General features: G+C 43.7%; 1 protein-coding gene across 2 annotated transcripts; it reads right to left on the bottom strand.

The window, feature by feature from the left end:
• Nucleotides 1-419: 419 nt before the first annotated feature.
• Nucleotides 420-6,051, bottom strand: LOC123103845 (AUGMIN subunit 8). 2 transcript variants are annotated; one of them, XM_044525528.1, is made up of 7 exons: nucleotides 5,774-6,051; nucleotides 2,891-4,217; nucleotides 2,434-2,553; nucleotides 1,895-2,011; nucleotides 1,685-1,774; nucleotides 1,057-1,164; nucleotides 420-884 (listed from the first exon to the last, which is right to left on the bottom strand). In XM_044525528.1, exons 2-7 carry the CDS (start codon nucleotides 4,121-4,123, stop codon nucleotides 828-830), a joined length of 1,725 nt encoding a protein of 574 aa, XP_044381463.1. In that variant the 5' UTR covers nucleotides 4,124-4,217; nucleotides 5,774-6,051; the 3' UTR covers nucleotides 420-827. The 2 variants fall into 2 exon arrangements, with proteins under 2 accessions (XP_044381463.1, XP_044381464.1); XM_044525529.1 differs by lacking the exon at nucleotides 5,774-6,051 and adding an exon at nucleotides 4,408-4,517.
• Between the last annotated feature and the right edge of the window lie 16,731 nt (nucleotides 6,052-22,782).

Below are 22,782 nucleotides of genomic sequence, written 5' to 3'. Positions count from 1 at the left end.
AGTGGCATTCAGACTGCAGGATAAGAAGTCCTGGTAACAGAAAAAAAAAAAGACCTTGCAGCAGCAGAGCGCTTTAGACAGGTTCTTGCTTAGGTAAAGAGCCCGAGTGCCAAGGGGATCTAAATCTAATACAGTATTCGACAATTCAAAGACTTTAAAAGCATTCCGATATCAACCAAACCACCACAGAGGTGTCATTTTAGAGCAGATAAATTAACAGCATTCCACAATTCAAAGACTTTAGAAGCAGAATCCCGATATCAACCAAACCACCACAGAGGTGCCATTTTAGAGTAGATAAATTAACAGCAATCCAACAGCAACATGAATATTGGTACGATTGAGATGTCCGTAATCACCAAACAATGGGGTTGGTTAGGGTGACAAGAGAGCACAGCTACAAAATCGGGCAGCACTTGTTGCACACAAAAGGGAGAATCAATACCTTTCAGTATCTTTTCCCTTAAAATTTCATTTCTATATTCTCTTTCCGGATATCAAAAGAATACAGTGGAAAAGAATAGGGGTCTACCCTCAAAAAGAAACTAAAAGAAGGGGGAGAAGGGGCTAGAAATGCACTATACGGTAAAAGCCATTTACACACGAGGAGACCTACAATCTATCATATCTAAGAACTGTGAGTTGTTATCTGCACAGCATCACACCTTGATCAGCAGGGGATGTTTAATACTCTTCCATTTTGTTATTTCTTCTCTACGGATTCCTTGTCTGTTTGCACAGTATGTTCTTATAGTCACAGGCTCAACTTGCACAGGAGTACCTATTCAAGAAGATTGGTATCGTATAGCTTTGCCCAGGTTGTTAATTCATCTGGGCAAGTCCTTTACTTGCATAAGATGTGTCCGCAGGCTAGACTCCTGTACCTGATTAAAGATACAATAGCACTAGTAAGGTACTGTGTACAACTGCTCTCGTCATGAGATAAAATTAAGCACCAGTTCAACACCAGTCAGAGAAACACATTTTTTTAATTTGAAATTCAGAGCACTATGGTCACTTCTTAGAAGGAATGTCTTGGGAATGGAATGTAAGTACCTCCAGTTCTGCGGCCATAGCTAAGAGTTCTCTGCATTCATCAAGCATGACCTTTTCTTGTGCTGCTACGACTGAAAGCTCCGAGATCAAATATGTCCTGTCTTCAACCTGGCAACAAAGATGCTCCAAGTCAGTTAAAACAGTCACTGACAAGAATTTGCCATAACAGTGTGGGATGGCCTTTCGTGGTTATTAAACTTTTGTACTCGACTCCATGCAATATCTTAAGCTTTACTGAGGGTCAAACTTAACAATGCAATCAAGGGTGTGCACAAAAGGGTCCAGTTACTGACACATGGACCCAATTTTTAGTGGGGCTTTATTCATAGTTTGTTTGTGACTGAAGAGTCGATATATTTCATCGGTTTTAAAAATGGAAACAAGCCTTTCAAAGCAGACCGATAGCTGACGGTTCCTACGAAAAATGACTGATGCAGAACATCACCATTTTGCGAGGGAACAGCTTTTCTTAAAGTCTGAATCATACTTGCGTGCAATTCTTGTGATGAATGGGTGTAGTAAACCATGTCACAAGTAAAAGAGCTTCCTCTATGGTTGGACAGTTGATTTTATTATTATGAGACAAGGAAATATGGAAAGTAAAATTCTAAGTCATACTGCTGTTTACCTTAGAAAGCATAGAATAAACTGACGATCCCAAACCTTGCATGACATCAACAGCTGAGCTTACAGCATTCTTAAGACTAACTGCATCCACCTGTTAAAAAAAACAGGCAATACAATTAGTCACAATCACAAAAGTAATATATGTTCACAAGTAGAAGTGCAACAACAAAATAGTTTGAGTTTATTTAAATGCATTTTTTTCACAGCATACCCTTGCTCCTGAAGTGACTGGAAGGCGCAGTGTACTTGCTTTTAGAGCCTCAGTTGCCCGAGAAAAGGAAAGGTTATTCTCGTCTTCAAGTGCTGGCCATTGTTCAAGGCAAGCAATCTGAACCACAATAACAGCAGATTAAAAAATGCAATGTATGCATTTACAGTCATAATCCATGTAGTATAGTCATGACCCATCATATTCATTCTTTCATATCCCTAATTTCCAGATTTTATATCACCTCTTTTGGAGAAGAAAGTGTGTTATGACAACTATGTACTTATATATTGTGTTCGAATTTGCCATGTAAGAATGAGAACAGTCCTATCACATTGCAATTAGCTCCTATTCTTTCAAAGAGTACTTCTAAAAAGAAACATGGCTATGCTTCAATTGGTGTCACTAGGAACATCGTAGAAAGTTTGTGTCAACTTGGCCAAAATTGGAATTATACTCAAATGGAAAAGAACATGGGTTCCGCAATATGCTTGGGAGATTATTATAGAACCAAAGCCATGAATGCATCAGGTGGAGCTTACCTGCTCTTGCAGAATGCCATACAGCTTCAACTCTTGTCGATGGCGCTGCACCATGATTCTTCGCAAATTAACAGCATCCCTCAAGTCTGAAGTATTCCTCCAAACATTATATATGGTATTCTGTTTTAAATGAGAACATGGGAACTGTTTCATCAACTGAACATCACTAAACAAAAAAAGTAACAAAGCTCACAAGAAAAGTACAAAACGTATTAATGTCAACAAAAAGTTGATCAGAGGCTTCTAAACACATAGACGACTATGTGGGCAAACTTTATAATGCAAAAAATGCTGTCAACTGTGCCAAACAGTAATCATCACTAAACTGAGTCTTAAACAGCCGCATTATGAAGTATGTTAATTTTATGAGGCGCATTATAAAGTCTGAAACAGTTGCATTATAATGATCCAAACTAACTTGAAACAATTTTAAATAAATAAAATATGCTAATTTTACCTCAGCAGTGGCCTTTTGGAAAGATAGAACATCTTCCGAACGAGCATTTACAAGACGCAATTGCAAGTATCTATTATGCAGCAAACGCAGTTGATGGATATTTTCAATTTGGCTGGCATTTTTCTTTCCCTTTCTTGGATCAACCATGTAGCTAACAACAGGAGCTATACCACCTGATTGAATACTTCCAGCACTTTGTGACCGGCAAGGTGTTGAAGGTCTTGTCCTCGATGGACTCTGAAAAGCCCTAGAAGCAGAGGATGCAGCTGACAAGACCTTGTTTGGTGACGATGAGCGATGAAGAACAGGAACAGGCAAAGTGGTTGTCCTGCTTGGACGGCTCACATATTTAGATCTTTCCGTTGTCTGTGAAGAAACATCACTGCCAGAATCTAACTGTTCATCTCTTCTTTTTGCATGAATAGCTAGTCTCCTTGCCACGTCATCCAGTGATTGATTCAACCTTTTACCTGCGTCTTCAGAAGCAGAAATCTTCCTTGGTGAAAGCCCTCTAGAAGTATTTGACAAAGGGACTGGTTTGCTAGATTTGTCAGAAAGTTCAGTATTCGGCATAAGATTGGCAGGCCCACGCCCACTTGTCATGGCTGGCCAACGGTTTTGCTCAGTTGCCTTCTTAGGTAGATCTTCTGAAGGTCGAGAATTCTCACATTGTTCAGTAATTTTTTTCCTTCTCAGAGGACTCCTCTTCCTCTCAGTTAGAACACTCGCCTGTCCCTTGATATGATCTAAAGATGGGCTAGAGACCACCTTATCTTTTTTATTACCAGGGGCAGCCGCAGACTCCAACTGGTAGGAGGGAGACAGGTTCCGCATTGCTGGCCACAAGCCATGTGGGGACCTTTCATTTGCTATACACCTAGAACTCTTATTTACCTCTTTGACAGTATCACGGACTGGTGTTATGGACCTTGATGTTGGGGTGGAGGGTGTTGACACCTTAGAAGAAGGGGTTGAAGGTGTTGAGGGTCTTCTTCTGTCTGCAGATTGCGCCCTATTGGGCACTGGTGTACCATTAGTTGTTGAGGTCCGGCCAAGACTAGGAGATGTACATCGCCTTGTCGCAGTAGCACCCTGACCAGTCTTGTACCTGGATGCAACATCTCTCACTCGGCTTAAAGAAGAAGCATTATGCTTCTCAGATGGAACAAGCGGCGGTCTTCGAGTTTCTTCAACAAGAGCAGCTTTCTGCACAGTGCTCTTATGAACATCCATGAAGAATAGTAATTTCTAGAACCAACCACATCAACACGTCTCTCATGAAATTAGCTCCCTGCAGGCTCTACTGCAATGCTTCAGTGGCCCAGATCTGCAGAAGGTCCACATACAGACATCAAACAATCAGACTAGGCCAAATGAAGAAATTCATTCAACTAGATTCACTTGAAACAAGCAAGACAAACTATCCAGACACACAAAAACCAAGAAAAATACAGAGTCAACATGTTTAAGCAATGTACCAAAGCGATCCTGAAACTGCAGGTAAATGAATAACATACCCACTTCCAGTACAAAACTTGCGGCAGCTGCTCCCTCAACCCTCTCACAGAGATGCCATGGTTGGACCAGGGAGGGAGAAGTTATATAATGGAGGCTCCTAAGCAAGGGAGGGAGGAAGGTGGCATTTATAGATGCACTGCTCATACACTAATAAAAATATAAAATAGAAGATGTTTTGTGCAAATTGCTGTTGCCATGTAACATGAGGCATTCGAGCAAGGACGAAGCCAATAAACAAAACTACTTGCGGAGATTCTGAGGGGTTTTGGGACAGACAAGGAAATCCACATCATCACAAGCATGTGAGGCGAATCTCTTTGCCTAGCAGATTAACAATCTCCCATCAGAAGCGGCATTGGAAACAAGAGACCTTTTATTAAGGTGCCACTTATGAACCAGGAACATGCATCGAGATTTTGTAATCTTCGATGCAAACAACAGAAAAAGAAAGCCGCAGGACAGGGCACATGCCTATAGAACCAATGGGATTCACTTGAAATTGCCGGGAATTTTCCTCGACTGAATCGACTGACCGATGAAGCGTTGTAAGAAGTATGACACGTTGCTTTCATTGCTGCATCTACATTGGATAATTCTTGAGGGCTTGCTCGAAGAATTCACCCACCGAAAGTGAATCAAGCACAAATTGCATGAGCACATTTTCTTTGGCTCACTGCAGGAGTTAAGTGTGGCTGGATTGCTGCTACTAGGAGACAAGTGTGTCTAGTCACCTAACACGATTAATTAAGGGCAGTAAAAAATTGCAGCGGGTACTAATCAAGCATCGAAATCACCAAAGAGTCTAGAATTGAGAGTACTACGTAGCCTTAATAACAAATTAATTTCCCCAGCCGTGCTAGAACGAGGACCAAGGGAAACAAACGGAAGACACAAATTTCTCAGGGCTCACGCCCACGGAATCCGCAGCGGGGAACCCAATCCAACCCGCGCACTGGCATGAGCACTCATTCGAGAACGTCGACGAGCCCAAGACAAGCATAGCGGCGTCGCCGATGCTCTCTCCGTACAACCCGATTGGGGGCGCGTCCAGAACTCCAGATCATCCGAGCTGTGCAGTCTCGCAAACATCGTCCGTCGTCTCCATTGACAGACTGAACCCAGCTCTCGATCGCACAGCCCAGCACTACCTCTCGTCCTCTCCTACAATAACTAACAAACAAACAAACACCTGGTGCGCGCCTGGCTAGGGAGGAGCACCTCGCCCTCCTCAAATTGAACAGCAGCAAAACACAAAGCCGAAAAACTATCTCCCCAGCAGACAGGCCGCAGCCAGGGCCTCCGAACAACGAACCCTAGACTCCCAGCTCCGAAACCGACCATGCAGGCGCCAGGGAGGAGGCTCACCTCGAGAGCACCGGCGGCGACAGCTCGGAGACCAAAGGCCGCCTGCTGCTCCTCTTCCTCCTGCTGCCCCTCCTCCTCGGGGCAGCTCCGGGTAGAGCGGGCACCAGACGGCGGGCGCTCGCGGATTCGCCACGCCTGGTTCGGCGTGGGGTTTTGCTTCCGCAGGAACAGAGCAGAGGGGGGAGGAGGTGGAGGTGGGAGGGGGCGCGCAGCCCGCAGCGTGGGAGAGAGGGCAGGGCAGGGCAGAGGGAGGGAGGGAGGTTACGGGGGGAGTAGATGGATTCGCGCGGCGGGGGCGGGATTAAGGGGGAGTGCGTAGTTAAGGAAGGCCAGACCAAACGGCTCCTCCCCTTTATTAATCACGGCAAACGTTCCGGCCGTGCGCTGGCCGATCGTGCAGCCCGTCCATACGTACAGTATCCATACGGTGTATTGGCGATGATGATGATGGACCTTATCTACGGGTCGGGCGCCATGGTCCATGTCCATCCCGCTCGCACCCCTCTTCCCTGCGTGCACACGCAACGGGTGGGCGCAAAACGCAATCATCAAAGCTCGCAGTTCGCACGTACTTGCCGATTTCGTTTGTGGTAAAATGGCCGAGAGAATTGGTACGGATTATTATTATTATTATTATTATTATTATTATTATTATTATTATTATTATTATTATGTTGCCGAATTTTGTGAAATGGTTTTGGACGTGCGTGTGGTGGACAGGAATTCGGTGGACGGATTTGAGCGAACATTGCGATATATGAGCATGGCAGTACAGTGCGTGCAGAGATGATGTTGTCGGGCGCGACTAGTTGATAGAGGTGAGGTGGAAACATGGGACGTCCTTGTCGCTTTATTAATCGACCGGCCTCTGGTTTCTTCTTCTTTTGCAGAAAGTGGAATGAAAAGAAACGGAAGCAACAATCCGGGGGAAAGGGAGGAAGCTGGAGTTCCCCAGGTAGCTCATCTCTTTGGACCAAAAGCAACACGCAAGAGCTACGTCAATGCCGCCGATGCGCCTCGTTGGTTGACCAATCCCATTGGAAAAACGCATGCTTTCTTACTTTTCTTATCGCGACTGCTTCGGTTTTGTATAACATCGGCTGAACGCTTCCAGCCCCAAGAGGTTGCAGTTCTTTTTTCCCGGAGACTAAATCAATTGTAGTTAAGACGATGGATACGAGGCAATCTAGCGAAATTGAAACCATAGTTTAGATTAACGTTCTCAACTCTTTTAGTTCACCACATGTCATATGTGGTAAGCTATGTAAAGAAACCAACTTATCAAAGCGAAGAAAAAGATCTTTTAGTTCAAAGTAATAAACTTCTAGCTCATACATAAATACATGTTTATTCCTGGTGATCAACAAGAACTATGTATCATTAAATTTGAAATTGTAAAACATGTTTTCTAAAAAAGGTTTCAATTAATATCTACTCTTATAAAAAAAATCGAGTTGGTAATAATGGTGTGCCTACCATCTTGCAATATAGACCGTCTGATCTATATCTACGGACAGAAAATAAACTACGACAATTTTGCAAAAAGATACCCGCACCTCTCTCCACATTTGCAGACAAGGCCTTCCCTCGTTCATCCTTATCTTCCATAACTTCATGGTTGAGCAATTAAAAAAGAAAACCTCAAGAACAATCCGTCATCGTGGCCGCTGTCGGCGTTGTCCATCCCCATGCCTCCGCTCAGTCCAACCACCAATCACCACCACGCCCCACTCCTCCTCACCTTATCTCTCCTCTTTCTCAAGATATCATTAGTTCTTACACATGGGATTACTGCCGCATGGTAAATCACAACATGTGTTTTGTAAAAAAATACATCTTGCTAGTCAATAAAAAAAAGACAAAAATGCTTCCAATCGACCGGCTGGTTTCTCGCGCCGTCTGTCACCTTCTTCACTATCGGATTTGATTTTTTGATAGATCCCCCCGCAGCAACCTCTACTCATCGCCCTGTTTTGCAAGTTGGCCCTTGTTGCAATCCTTCGGACCGGCGGTAGCTTTTTGGTTACCGCCGCCATGTAAGACGGACGGTGCGCCTGGGTCGAGCACGTTTGGAGATGGACCATGGCCGCATGCAGCCACTCGATGCGTTCCACCTGGCGCTACTGCGGGGATGCGGGGCTTGGGGCCACGGATGGCTCACCGCCATGAGGACCCCATTGCAGCTGCTGAGTGGGGGCATTTTAGGGTTTCGGGAGGGGATCTCGCACCTACCACATCCCATTCCAGTGCGGGGACTGCCGATACACACCTTGAGCGGCTCTTCGGCCATTTCTGGACCAGATCCAAGGCCCCCCCTCCTCCCTCATCTGATTCCTTCCAGTGGTGGCCGGGGAAGGTTGGCGGCGACGAGCGCTCGTTTGCTCAGGTCGTCGGGGAGACGTCGCGCGCGCCGACTCCTCCGATGGCGGATCGTGGAGCAGGCAGGCTCGGGGGACGACAGGAGGGCGCATGTCGCGGCAGTTTCAGAGGAGGTCGGACGCAGGCGCCGTCGAGCCAGGGGCGGAATCTGGTGTGGCAATGCACGGATCCACCTCCCTCGCCTGGCAGCGGATCTGTGGGTGCGGGCGCGGGGGACTGATGGGAGGCGGCGGCGAAATCCCAAGGCAGCGGTGCGAGGGTGCAGTGGCCTGACCCAAGTTCCAAGACGGCATCGAAAGGGGGAGCTCATGTTCCTCCCGCTGTTCCTACTCGTCAAGACAACAAAGGCACAGGCAAGCTCTGCCACAACTGCAATTTACCAGGTCATTTTGCTCCTCGTTGCCCCACTATTAGATGTGAGAGATGCAGTAAACTTGGGCACATGGCACAACTATGCCAATCTCCTCGCCCCTGGGAATGCATTCCTATGATGTGTGGATTTCAGTCCCCTGGCCAGGGTTTTTTCTTCATCCCTGATTGTGCCTATAGTAAGCAATCCAGTGAAAAAACCAATACTGTTGTGATTACTGTTCTAGAGAGAGATGCTTCTGTTAAAGAAATAGAGACTGAATTCAATGGTTTTTTCTCTCAGAAACCTAAAAAGTGGCGTTGTACTGCTCGCCAAATCAGTCCTACTCAGTTTGTTATGAGATTCCCTAATGCTCGTGAGGTTGAAAGGGCGTGCTGTTATGGTAAACGCCTCCCGATCCTGGATGGCTCTATGATTGTTTGTATCTCCTCCTGGTCAGCGTCGGTAGGGGCTAAGGCTGGTCTTCAGAAAGCCTGGGTTCGTGTGCGCAATGTCCCCTTGGAGAAACGTTGTACCGAATATGTGTCATATGCTGGGGGTTTAGTTGGGGTCACTTTGGAAGTTGATCCAGCTACCTTACATAAACCTCAGTATGCTCGTATTCTGCTGGGTTGTAGGGAAGTTGAAAAAATTCCTCCCTCAGCTAAGGGTATGCTTGAAGGGAAGTTCTATGATTTCTTTTATGAAGTGGAAAGAATTGTGGTGGGGGCCCCTGATAAAAATCAGTCTTCTGTTCGTGTTGACAATGGCGCATCTTCCTCTGTTGCCAAAAAAGCTAAGTTTGATTTTCAGCATGAGTCTTCTACTGACCAGGGGGACAAGTGATTCTGTGGTGGGGAATTCATCTTCTCAGAACTATACCGTGTGTTCTCGGTTGCCCACTCTATCTTAAAATGAGGAGGAGGAGGAGAGTGACGATGGGGACCATACTGAATTACTCATTCACTCTATGGCAAAAGAACATGCAGCTATGGAGTCTCCTGAGCTGAGTTTGCCAACTGTTAATATGAGTTCTGAGGGGCTTAGTCAAGATCAGGGAGTTGTTGTCGCCTCGTGTGCCTCTCCGGTCCCAGTTGAGCCTATGAAAACAGGTGCCTGGGCTGTTACACCTATTCCTCCTTCGCCTGTTTTTTTGGATAATTTTGGTCACTTTGGTAACTTGACTAAACTATCAGACTATGTGGTGTGGCCGGCTCTGCCACGTGTGGTGGAACTTGAGGAGGGCTCGGTGGAGGGTGGTGGGGTTCATAGTGTGTACACTATGGAGTCGCCCAATGGATCTCCTATGCATGAAAACGTGCCTCCTGAGCCAACCGGGCTTTCTACTCGCAATCAGTACCGGAAGCTTGCTAGGGTGGAGGAGATAGCCTCTTGAAGAATGAGGAAGCGCAACTTGGAAGGTAATGGCACCCCTCCTACTGATAATCAGTTCTCCATTCTGTCCAATACTGCTATTATGTTGCGTGCCTCCCTCATGGGGGTTGAAATTCCTGATGATAATTTTGCTACGATTGATGTTCTTCGGGAATTAGAGTCATCTAGGCAAATGCTTCAGGAGAAAAATTATGTTCCTGCTAAAATTACCATTAATGACTGTTGTGGTAACTCTACTCCTCTTTCATTGACCTGGAGTGATCAGGAGAGTGGGGATGATGATATTTTCATCAAAGTTCAGTCTCGAAAAAAGAAAAAAGAAAAGTCTAGTGAGGTCAAAGTGGCTCTCTCATCCCCTATTTCCTCTTCTAGGCCTCTTACTAGAAGACAAAGGAAAAAATTGAGGATAGGTCTGTCTCGGAACCTGGCTGACCTATCAGGGTGAGGGATAAACCTAGTCGATATAAATGATAGGTATCTTTTGGAACTGTAGGGGGGCAGGAAAGAAAGGCATGTCTTCCTGTCTCACAGATATCATTAGTGCCAATGGTGTTGATTTCATTGGTCTTCAAGAGACCATGAAGAAAAATTATAAAACCTCCTTTTTTAGGAAGCTTGACCCTATGGCTAATTTCCACTGGGAATGGATCCCTTCAATTGGGAAATCTGGAGGAATCCTATGTGGTGTGAGAGTAGAGAAGTTTGATGTTATTGACACTGTTTGTGGCAAGTACATTTTGCAAATTAACTTTTTTGACAAAATTAAGAAGTGCAAGTGGGCTCTACTTGTCGTTTATGGAGCTGCACATGTGTTGGGGAACGTAGCAGAAATTCAAAATTTTCTACGCATCACCAAGATCAATCTATGGAGTAATCTAGCAACGAGGGGAAGGAGAGTGCATCTACATACCCTTGTAGATCGCTGATACGTCTCCGTCGTATCTACTTTTCCAAACACTTTTGCCCTTGTTTTGGACTCTAACTTGTATGATTTGAATGGAACTAACCCGGACTGACGCTGTTTTTAGCAGAATTGCCATGGTGTTGTTTTATGTGCAGAAAACAAAAGTTCTCGGAATGACCTGAAACTCCACGGAATATCTTAGAATAAATAATAAAAAATCCTCGCCAAAGATGAAGACCAGGGGGCCCACACCCTATCCACGAGGGTGGGGGGCGCGCCCCTCCCCCCTGGGCGCGCCCCCCTACCTCGTGGGCCCCCTGGTGGCCCTCCGACCCAACTCCAACTCCATATATTGGCTTTCGAGGAGAAAAAAATCAGAGAGAAAGTTTCATCGCGTTTTACAATACGGAGCCGCCGCCAAGCCCTAATCTCTCTCGGGAGGGCTGATCTGGAGTCCGTTCGGGGCTCCGGAGAGGGGGATTCGTCGCCATCGTCATCATAAACCATCCTCCATCACCAATTTCATGATGCTCACCGCCGTGCGTGAGTAATTGCATCGTAGGCTTGCTGGACGGTGATGGGTTGGATGAGATTTATCATGTAATCGAGTTAGTTTTGTTAGGGTTTGATCCCTAGTATCCACTATGTTCTGAGATTGATGTTGTTATGACTTTGCTATGCTTAATGCTTGTCACTAGGGCCCGAGTGCCATGATTTCAGATCTGAACCTATTATGTTTTCATGAATATATGTGAGTTCTAGATCCTATCTTGCAAGTCTATAGTCACCTACTATGTGTTATGATCCGGCAACCCCGAAGTGACAATAATCGGGACCACTCCCGGTGATGACCATAGTTTGAGGAGTTCATGTATTCACTATGTGTTAATGCTTTGTTCCGGTTCTCTATTAAAAGGAGGCCTTAATATCCCTTAGTTTCCAATAGGACCCCGTTGCCACGGGAGGGTAGGACAAAAGATGTCATGCAAGTTCTTTTCCATAAGCACGTATGACTATTTACGGAATACATGCATACATTATATTGATGAACTGGAGCTAGTTCTGTGTCACCCTATGTTATGACTGTTACATGATGAACCACATCCAGCATAATTATCCATCATTGATCCGGTGCCTACGAGTTTTCCATATACTGGTTTACGCTTATTTACTTTTCCGTTGCTACTGTTACAATCACTACAAAAATACCAAAAACATTAATTTTGCTGTCTTTACTTTGTTACCGTTACCACCACTATCATATTACCTTGCTACTAAACACTTTGCTGCAGATACTAAGTTTCCAGGTGTGGTTGAATTGACAACTCAGCTGCTAATACTTGAGAATATTCTTTGGCTCCCCTTGTGTCGAATCAACAAATTTGGGTTGAATACTCTACCCTCGAAAACTGTTGCGATCCCCTATACTTGTGGGTTATCAAGACCTTTTTCTGGCGCCGTTCCCGGGGAGCATAGCTCTATTCTTTGAGTCACTTGGGATTTATATCTTCTGGACACTATGAAGAACTTGAAAGACGCTAAGACAAAAATTTATCCCTCAACTACGAGGGGAGGTAAGGAACTGCCATCTAGCTCTGCACTTGATTCATCTTCTGTTATGAGTAAGCTAGCGACACCTAAACCTACTACTGCTATGAATTCTGATATGTCGCATGTTATTGATGATGCCACTTCTGCTATGCATGATACTTATGATGAAACTACTTCTATGCTTGATACTACTGTGCCACTTGGTGAATTTCTAGATGAGCAAATTTCTAAGTCTAGAGAAAGAGAAATTAGTGAACCTGAACACGATGATGTTAGTGATGATGAACCTATGCCTGTCATTCCTGAGGGTTATCTTTTTAATAATAAATCTTATGAAACTATTCTTGCTTGTCCGGATAAACCTGAACGTAAGAGGTTACTAATTAAGTGGAGTAAGGAATCTTTTAGAGGTAGGATGAGACCCGACCCTGCTTTTGCTACTTCACCTATCTGTGTTCCTGATCAGGATTATTATGATATTACTGTTGATCCAGATATAATTACTTTGGTTGAATCTGATCCTTTTTATGGCTATGAATCTGAAACTGTTGTGGCACATCTTCGTAAGTTAGATGAAATAGCTGCCCTGTTTACTAATAATCTGAGATCGCGCCACTTTTATATACTCAAAATATTTCCATTCTCATTAAAGGGTGATGCTAAGAAATGGTTTAATTCTCTTGATCCTGCCTGTGTGCAAAGTCCCCAGGATATGATTTATTACTTCTCTGCTAAATATTTCCCTGCTCATAAGAAACAAGCTGCTTTGAGGGAAATATACAATTTTGTGCAAATTGAAGAAGAGAGTCTCCCACAAGCTTGGGGGAGGCTTCTCAAGTTACTTAATGCTTTGCATGATCATCCTCTTAAGAAACCTAAAATATTTGATATCTTTTATAATGGACTAACTGATGCTTCCGGAGATTACCTGGATAGTTGTGTCGGTTCTCTTTTCAGGGAAAGAACACCGGATGACGCTGAAATTTTATTGAATAATATGTTGGCAAATGAAAATAATTGGGCACCTCCTGAGCCACCTCCCGAGCCAACTCCTGAGCCAATTACTGAGCCTATTCCTAAACCAACTCCGAAGAAGAGAGGTGTTCTATTTTTCAGTCCCGAAGATATGCAAGAGGCAAAGAAATCTATGAAAGAAAAAGGTATTAAAGCTGAAGATGTTAAGAATTTACCTCCTATTAAAGAAATACATGGTCTTAATTTACCGCCTATTGAAGAAGTATATGATCTCAATTACTTATTTACTGAAGAACCTCCCGATATCCCGACACAGGTAGTAAAGGTAAATTCTCTCTATAGATATGATAAAGTTGAAGTCCCTCCTACTAAAATTGCTAGTCAGTGCTTGGATGATTTTGATGACTTTATGTTTAAGCAAGATGACTTTAATGCTTATTTTGGTAGACAATTAAAGCAGAATACCTTTATGATTAAACACTTGAGTGATTATATGGATAATATTAGAGGTGAACTTAAACTTGTTAGCAAACATGCTTCTATGGTTACCACTCAAGTAGAACAAGTACTTAAAGCTCAGAAAGAAATGCTTGATGAAATGAATAGTAAGAAAAATGATTATGCTATTAGAGTGGCTACTAGAACTGGTAGAATGACTCAGGAACCTTTGTATCCTGAAGGCCACCCTAAGAGAATCGAGCACGATTCTCAAAGAAATAATATTGATGCACCTAGCTCTTCTAAAAGGAAGAAAAAGAAAAATGATAGAACTGTGCAAACTTCTAGTGAACCTATTGCTGAACCACCTGATAATCCAAATGATATCTCTATGTCTGATGCTGAAACACAATCTGGTAATGAACATGAACTTAGTGAAAATGTTAATGATGATGTTCATGATGATGCTCAACCTAGTAATGATAATGATGTAGAAGTTGAACCTGCTGTTGATCTTGATAACCCACAATCAAAGAATCAACATTATGATAAAAGAGACTTCGTTGCTAGGAAACATGGTAAAGAAAGAGAACCATGGGTTCAGAAACCCATGCCTTTTCCTCCGAAACCATCCAAGAAAAAGGATGATGAGGATTTTGAGCGCTTTGCTGAAATGATTAGACCTATCTTTTTGTGTATGCGATTGACTGATGTGCTCAAAACAAATCCTTATGCTAAGTATATGAAGGATATCATTACTAATAAAAGAAAGATACCGGAGGCTGAAATTTCCACCATGCTTGCTAATTACACTTTTAAGGGTGGAATACCAAAGAAACTTGGAGATCCAGGAGTACCTACTATACCATGCTCCATTAAAAGAAATTATGTTAAAACTGCTTTATGTGATCTTGGAGCTGGTGTTAGTGTTATGCCTCTCTCTTTATATCATAGACTTGACTTGAATAAGTTGACACCTACTGAAATATCTTTGCAAATGGCTGATAAGTCAACTGCTATACCTGTCGGTATTTGTGAGGATGTACCTGTTGTGGTTGCAAACGTTACTATTTTAACGGACTTTGTTATTCTTGATATTCCCGAGGATGATAGTATGTCTTTTATTCTTGGAAGACCTTTCCTTAATACTGCAGGGGCTGTTATTGATTGCAACAAAGGTAATGTCACTTTTCATGTTAATGGTAATGAGCATACGGTGCACTTTCCGAGGAAACAACCTCAAGTTTATAGTGTCAACTCTATTGGAAAAATTCCATCGATTATATTTGGAGGTTTTGAATTTCCTCTTCCTACTGTCAAAAAGAAATATGATATACTTATTGTTGGGGATGTCCATATCCCCGTTGAGGTAACATAATGTTATTCGAAATTTCTCCGGTTCCATGATTATCGGAATGAGTTTGTTAACAAGACTTGATCAACCTTGTTAGTGGATTCTTTTTGATGAGCATGAGATGGATGAAACTAGAAGCACAACCTTCTGTACCCTCTTTATATTTTCTGTTCTTTAGTAGAAATAAAGTAAAATAGTATTTTTCTGTCTGTTTCGTGACTTATCCGTGCAATATAAAAATATCCCGAAAATAAAAGTTCTCAGAATGCCATGCCAATTTAATATGATTTTTTCGGGAATATTTAAGGATTTTTAGTGCAAAAATTACCGCGGGGGGAGCTGCCACCTGGTCACGAGGGTGGAGGGCACGCCCTACCCCCTGGGTGCGCCCCCTGCCTCGTGGGCCCATGGTGGCCCTCCTCCACTTATTCATGCACCCATCTTCTTCCTCTGTCTCGCACAAACCCGAAAAACCAACTCAAGCTCGTGTTCCAGCAACTTTTGCTGCGATTTTCAATCTCCTTGCTCAAAGCACCTCTCGCAAAACTGCTTGGGGAGATTGTTCCTTGGTATGTGACTCCTCCATTGGTCCAATTAGTTTTTGTTCTAGTGATTTATTCATTGCAAATTTGTGCTGCATAGGTGACCATGTTCTTGAACTTGCATGTCAAATATATATGGTTCCAAGTAGTTCTAATGCTTGATATATGCTCTAGGCACTTGTATGAGTAGTTGCTATTAATCTTATTGAAGTTGGTTCACTTTTGTTTGAAGTTACTAAAAATTTCAGAATTATTTTCAGAGAAAACAATATGCTTAGGAGGATGTTCCAAGGTGGTTCTTCAAGGAAGCAAGGTCCCAGACTTGCAATGCGTGATGGTGACGAGGAACCATCAAGAGACGCTCTCGTGAGGCCCTGTGAATGGCCTTCGGAAAATTTTATGAATCAAGTGGGAATTAAAGAAGAATTTTACGCATATGTGCGTAATGCCGGTCTTGAGGACTTTGAAGCTGATAAATGCCCCCAGTATCGTTATCTCACAAGTTCATTTGTGGGGAGGTTTGATTATTCATCTTCGCGTAATTCTCCTTCAGTCATGTTTGACCTTTATGACAAGTCTTATACCATGGACTTAGAGGATTTCACTCGTGCATGCAAACTTCCATCTTGGGGTAGTATCAGGGATCCCCCTAAATCTGAATATAGAGATTTTCTTGCTAGAATAACTGTGGGGGAATCTAGAGATATAGCACAGGCCACTATAGGGAGCATTCACTTTCCTGCTATACATTATTTTGCTCTCTTCATTGGTAGATGTATAACTGGTAAGGATGAAACATGTCACATGTGTGCCCCTAATCTCAGCATTCTCAAAAGTGCTTTGTTAGGGGACCAAGCTTATCATATGGGAGCCATTGTAGCTCGTAGGTTGCATCTTAATAGACGTAACGGAGATTTCTTTGGAGGAATTTATGCAACCCGCTTAGCTAATTTTCTTGATGTAGACATTCGTGAGGGTGATGTGGAGTTGCCCACTTCTTATTTAGATCTTGATCCTATGTTTTCCCACCAGTTCATTGAGAGGACTGGACCACCTTACCAGTATCGACTAATCTTTGACAGACGGCGTGTGGTCCGTGTTGCTCTTCCTGCTCCTACCTTCTTTGATTTTCAGGCGAGAGGAAGATATATTATTACCAGAGAGGAGGCAGATGAGTACGAGAGGGGAGTGGAAGCAGCCCGATGCCATGCTGCCGCTCAGCAGGCGATAGCCGCTGCATCACAGTACGACCCCAGCTTCACCTACGGATATCAGCCAGGTTATCCCTGGCAATAGACCAACTTAGGCCAAAAGCCTAAACTTGGGGGAGTACGTATTTCCCACCGACATTACATTCATGTTCACACTCATTGCTAGATGTCGGTGCTCATACTCTTTCATTGTAATATCCATGCTAGTTTATTTTCCTTTTTCCTGCTTTCTTCTTGTGTGTTTAATAAACCTTAAGAAAAACAAAAAAAATTAGTGTTAGTCTACTTTCCATGCTTGTAGTAGAATTAAAAAGAAAACCCAAAAATATTTCCCGTCCTTCTTTTGCTTGTTGGGAGCTTTCCCGTGTAAATAGTTTTTATTTTTTCTTTTCCTTTCTTTGGGGGTCGAGAAGACTATATTGAAAATGCTTAGTGGCTCTTATATGCAAGATTGTTTATTTAACTTAGAGCCCATATTACTTGTCTTCTCTCTTGAGTTGAATGCTTGCAGATTCTAGCTTAGTCCAATGCACGTGCACTCTTATTATTATACACACCGTTCGGTCGTGCAAGTGAAAGGCAATAATGATGATATATGATGGACTCATTGGGATGAGAAAAGCTGGTATGAACTCGACCTCTCTTGTTTTTGTAAACATGATGATTCATCGTTCCTGATTCAGCTATTATGAAGTAAACATATTTGCAATGACATTTAGATATTATAGTTGCTTGTGCCATGCTTGATTAGCTATGAGTTATAATGGTTAACCTTGCGTGCCAACATGCTATTGAGATGATTATGATGTGGTATGATAGGATGGTATCCTCCTTTAAATGAATTGAGTGACTCGACTTGGCACATGTTCACGCATGCAGTTGAATCAAATCAACATAGCCTTCATGATATTTATGTTCATGGTGGATTATATCCTACTCATGCTTATATTCGGTGTGAATTAATTTTAATGCATGTTTACGACTGTTGTCGCTCTCTCAGTTGGTCGCTTCCCAGTCTTTTGCTAGCCTTCACCTGTACTAAGCGAGAATACTGCTTGTGCATCCAAACTCCTTAAACCCTAAAGTTGTTCCATATGAGTCCACTATACCTTCCTATATGCGGTATCTACCTGCCGTTCCAAGTAAATTTGTATGTGCCAAACTCCAAACCTTCAAATGAAATTCTGTTTTGTATGCTCGAGCAGCTCATGTGCAACTATGGCTGCCTATATCTTCCATGCTAGGTGGGTTATTCTCAAGAGGAGTGGACTCCGCTCCTCATTCATGAGAAAGGGTCGGTAACCTGGATGCCCAGTCCCATGATCCAAAAAGATCAAAGCAAATCAAAATAATTAAACAAAACTCCCCCTGGGACCCGTTGAATGTTGGAGGCACTCGTTGTTTCGAGCAAGCCATGGATTGATGCTTGTGGAGGAGGGGGAGTATAAACCTTTATCATTCTGTTTGGGAACTGCCTATAATGCATGTAGTATGGAAGATACAACCATCTCATAGTTGTTGCGTTGACAGTGAAAGTATGCCGCTCAAAATATTATTTATCTCTATTTCAAAAATTGAGCTCCGGCACCTCTACCAATCCCTGCTTCCCTCTGCGAAGGGCCTATCTATTTACTTTTATGTTGAGTCATCACCCTTCTTATTAAAAAGCACCCGCTGGAGAGCACACTGTCGTTTGCATTCATTATGATTGGTTTATATTGGGTATGACTTGACTAGATCTCTTTTACCATGAATTACAATGTTTAGTCAGTCCTTGATCTTTAAAGGTGCTCTGCATTTATGTTTTGCAGTCTCAGAAAGGGCTAGCAAGATACCATTTTGTTATATCATGTTATGATTATTTTGAGAAAGTGTTGTCATCCGAGTTTTATTATTATGGCTCGCTAGCTGATTATGCTATTGATATGAGTAATTGTGAGACCTACGTGTTATTGTGAGTATGGTTAGTTCATAATAATTGCTGAAACTTGAATGCTGGCTTTTCATGTTTACAACAACAAGAGCAAACAGAGTTTGTAAAAGTTTTTCTTTTTCTCTTTCAGTTTGTCAACTGAATTGCTTGAGGACAAGCAAGGGTTTAAGCTTGGGGGAGTTGATACGTCTCCGTCGTATCTACTTTTCCAAACACTTTTGCCCTTGTTTTGGACTCTAACTTGTATGATTTGAATGGAACTAACCCGGACTGACGCTGTTTTCAGCAGAATTGCCATGGTGTTGTTTTATGTGCAGAAAACAAAAGTTCTCGGAATGACCTGAAACTCCACGGAATATCTTAGAACAAATAATAAAAAATCCTCGCCAAAGATGAAGACCAGGGGGCCCACACCCTGTCCACGAGGGTGGGGGGCGCCCCTCCCCCCTGGGCGCGCCCCCCTACCTCGTGGGCCCCCTGGTGGCCCTCCGACCCAACTCCAACTCCATATATTGGCTTTCGAGGAGAAAAAATCAGAGAGAAAGTTTCATCACGTTTTACGATACGGAGCCGCCGCCAAGCCCTAATCTCTCTCGGGAGGGCTGATCTGGAGTCTGTTCGGGGCTCCGGAGAGGGGGATTCGTCGCCGTCGTCATCATCAACCATTCTCCATCACCAATTTCATGATGCTCACCGCCGTGCATGAGTAATTGCATCGTAGGCTTGCTGGACGGTGATGGGTTGGATGAGATTTATCATGTAATCGAGTTAGTTTTGTTAGGGTTTGATCCCTAGTATCCACTATGTTCTGAGATTGATGTTGTTATGACTTTGCTATGCTTAATGCTTGTCACTAGGGCCCGAGTGCCATGATTTCAGATCTGAACCTATTATGTTTTCATGAATATATGTGAGTTCTAGATCCTATCTTGCAAGTCTATAGTCACCTACTATGTGTTATGATCCGGCAACCCTGAAGTGACAATAATCGGGACCACTCCCGGTGATGACCATAGTTTGAGGAGTTCATGTATTCACTATGTGTTAATGCTTTGTTCCGGTTCTCTATTAAAAGGAGGCCTTAATATCCCTTAGTTTCCAATAGGACCCCGCTGCCACGGGAGGGTAGGACAAAAGATGTCATGCAAGTTCTTTTCCATAAGCACGTATGACTATTTACGGAATACATGCCTACATTATATTGATGAACTGGAGCTAGTTCTGTGTCACCCTATGTTATGACTGTTACATGACGAACCACATCCGGCATAATTATCCTTCATTGATCCGGTGCCTACGAGTTTTCCATATACTGGTTTACACTTATTTACTTTTCCGTTGCTACTGTTACAATCACTACAAAAATACCAAAAACATTACTTTTGTTGTCTTTACTTTGTTACCGTTACCACCACTATCATATTACCTTGCTACTAAACACTTTGCTGCAGATACTAAGTTTCCAGGTGTGGTTGAATTGACAACTCAGCTGCTAATACTTGAGAATATTCTTTGGCTCCCCTTGTGTCGAATCAACAAATTTGGGTTGAATTCTCTACCCTCGAAAACTGTTGCGATCCCCTATACTTGTGGGTTATCAATCACTAAGCGGAAGCATTCAAGTGAACAGGGTTGATGGAGTCGTACTCATCGTGATCCAAATCACCGATGATCCTAGTGCCGATCGGACGGCACCTCCGTGTTCAACACACGTACAGCCCGGTGACGTCTCCTACACCTTGATCCAGCAAGGGGAGAAGGAGAGGTTGGGGAAGACTCCATCTAGCAGCAGCACGACGGCGTGGTGGTGGTGGAGGAGCGTGGTACTCCAGCAGGGCTTCGCCAAGCACCGCAAGAGACGAGGAGGGAGAGGGATAGGGCTGCGCCAAGAAGGAGATGTTCACGTGTGTATGGCAGCCCAAAACCCCACTATATATAGGGGAAAGGGAGGGGCTGCACCCCCACCTAGGTTTCCACCCCTAGGGGTGGCGGGATCCCATCTAGGGGGCGGCCAAGGGGGGAGAGAGGGGGGGCGCACCACTAGGTGGGCCTTAGGCCCATCTGAGCCTAGGGTTTCCCCCTTTTCCCTTCTCTCTTAGCCTTGGGACCTGGTGGGGGGCGCACCAGCCCACCTGGGGCTGGTCCCCTCTCACACTTGGCCCACGCAGCCCTCTGGGGCAGGTAGCCCCACCTGGTGGACCCTCGGGACCCTCCCGGTGGTCCCGGTACGTTACCGATAGCACCCGAAACTTTTTCGGTGACCAAAACAGGACTTCCCATATATAAATCTTTACCTCCGGACCATTCCGGAACTCCTCATGATGTCCGAGATCTCATCCGGGACTCCGAACAACATTCGGTAACCATGTATATCTATTCCCTATAACCCTAGCGTCATCGAACCTTAAGTGTGTAGACCCTACGGGTTCGGGAGTCATGCAGACATGACCGAGATAACTCTCCGGTCAATAACCAATAGCGGGATCTGGATACCCATGTTGGCTCCCACATGCTCCACGATGATCTCATCGGATGAACCACGATGTCAAGGACTTAATCAATCACGTATATAATTCCCTTTGTCTAGCGGTACGATACTTGCCCGAGATTCGATTGTCAGTATCCCGATACCTTGTTCAATCTCGTTACCGGCAAGTCTCTTTACTCGTTCCGTAACACATCATCCCATGATCAACTCCTTGGTCACATTGTGCACATTATGATGATGTCCTACCGAGTGGGCCCAGAGATACCTCTCCGTTTACACGGAGTGACAAATCCCAGTCTCGATTCGTGCCAACCCAACAGACACTTTCGGAGATACCTGTTGTGAACCTTTATAGCCACCCAGTTACGTTGTGACGTTTGGCACACCCAAAGCACTCCTACGGTATCCGGGAGTTGCACAATCTCATGGTATAAGGAAATGATACTTGACATTAGAAAAGCTTTAGCATACGAACTACACGATCTTTGTGCTAGGCTTAGGATTGGGTCTTGTCCATCACATCATTCTCTTAATGATGTGATCCCGTTATCAACGACATCCAATGTCCATGGTCAGGAAACCGTAACCATCTATTGATCAACGAGCTAGTCAACTAGAGGCTTACTAGGGACATGGTGTTGTCCATGTATCCACACATGTATCTGAGTTTCCTATCAATACAATTCTAGCATGGATAATAAACGATTATCATGAACAAGAAAATGTAATAATAACCAATTTATTATTGCCTCTAGGGCATATTTCCAACAGTCTCCCACTTGCACTAGAGTCAATAATCTAGTTCACATCGCCATGCGATTAACACTCACAGGTCACATTGCCATGTGACCAACATCCAAGAGTCTACTAGACTCAATGATCTAGTTCACATCACTATGTGATTAACACTCAAAGAGTTCTGGGTTTGATCATGTTATGCTTGTGAGAGAGGTTGTAGTCAACGGGTCTTGCCATATTCAGATCCCTATGTATTTCGCAAAACTTTATATCATAGATGCTGCTACCACATTCCACTTGGAGCTACTCCAAATTATTGCTCCATTATACGTATCCGGTATCTCTACTCAGAGCTATCCGGATAGGTGTCAAGCTTGCATCTACGTAACTCTTTATGTCGAACTCTTTATCACCTCCATAACCGAGAAACATTTCCTTATTCCTCTAAGGATATTTTGACCGCTATCTGGTGATCTACTCCTAGATCACCTTTGTACCCTCTTGCTAGACATGTGGCAAGGCACACATCAGGTGCGGTACTCAGCATGGCATACCGTATAGAGCCTATGACAAAAGCATAGGGGATGACCTTCGTCCTTCCTCTTTCTTCTACCGTGGTCAATCTTTGAGTCTTACTCATCTTCACACCTTACAACTCAAGTAAGAACCCCTTCTTTGACTGATCTATTTTGAACTCTTTCAAAAACATGTCAAGGTGTGCGTTCTTTGAAAGTATCATCAGGCGTCTTGAT

This window comes from Triticum aestivum, chromosome 5A (genome assembly GCF_018294505.1).
Source record: "Triticum aestivum cultivar Chinese Spring chromosome 5A, IWGSC CS RefSeq v2.1, whole genome shotgun sequence".
NCBI lineage: Eukaryota > Viridiplantae > Streptophyta > Magnoliopsida > Poales > Poaceae > Triticum > Triticum aestivum.
Note: the sequence above shows the minus strand (reverse complement) of the source record. Positions and strands in the feature narration are given on the sequence as shown.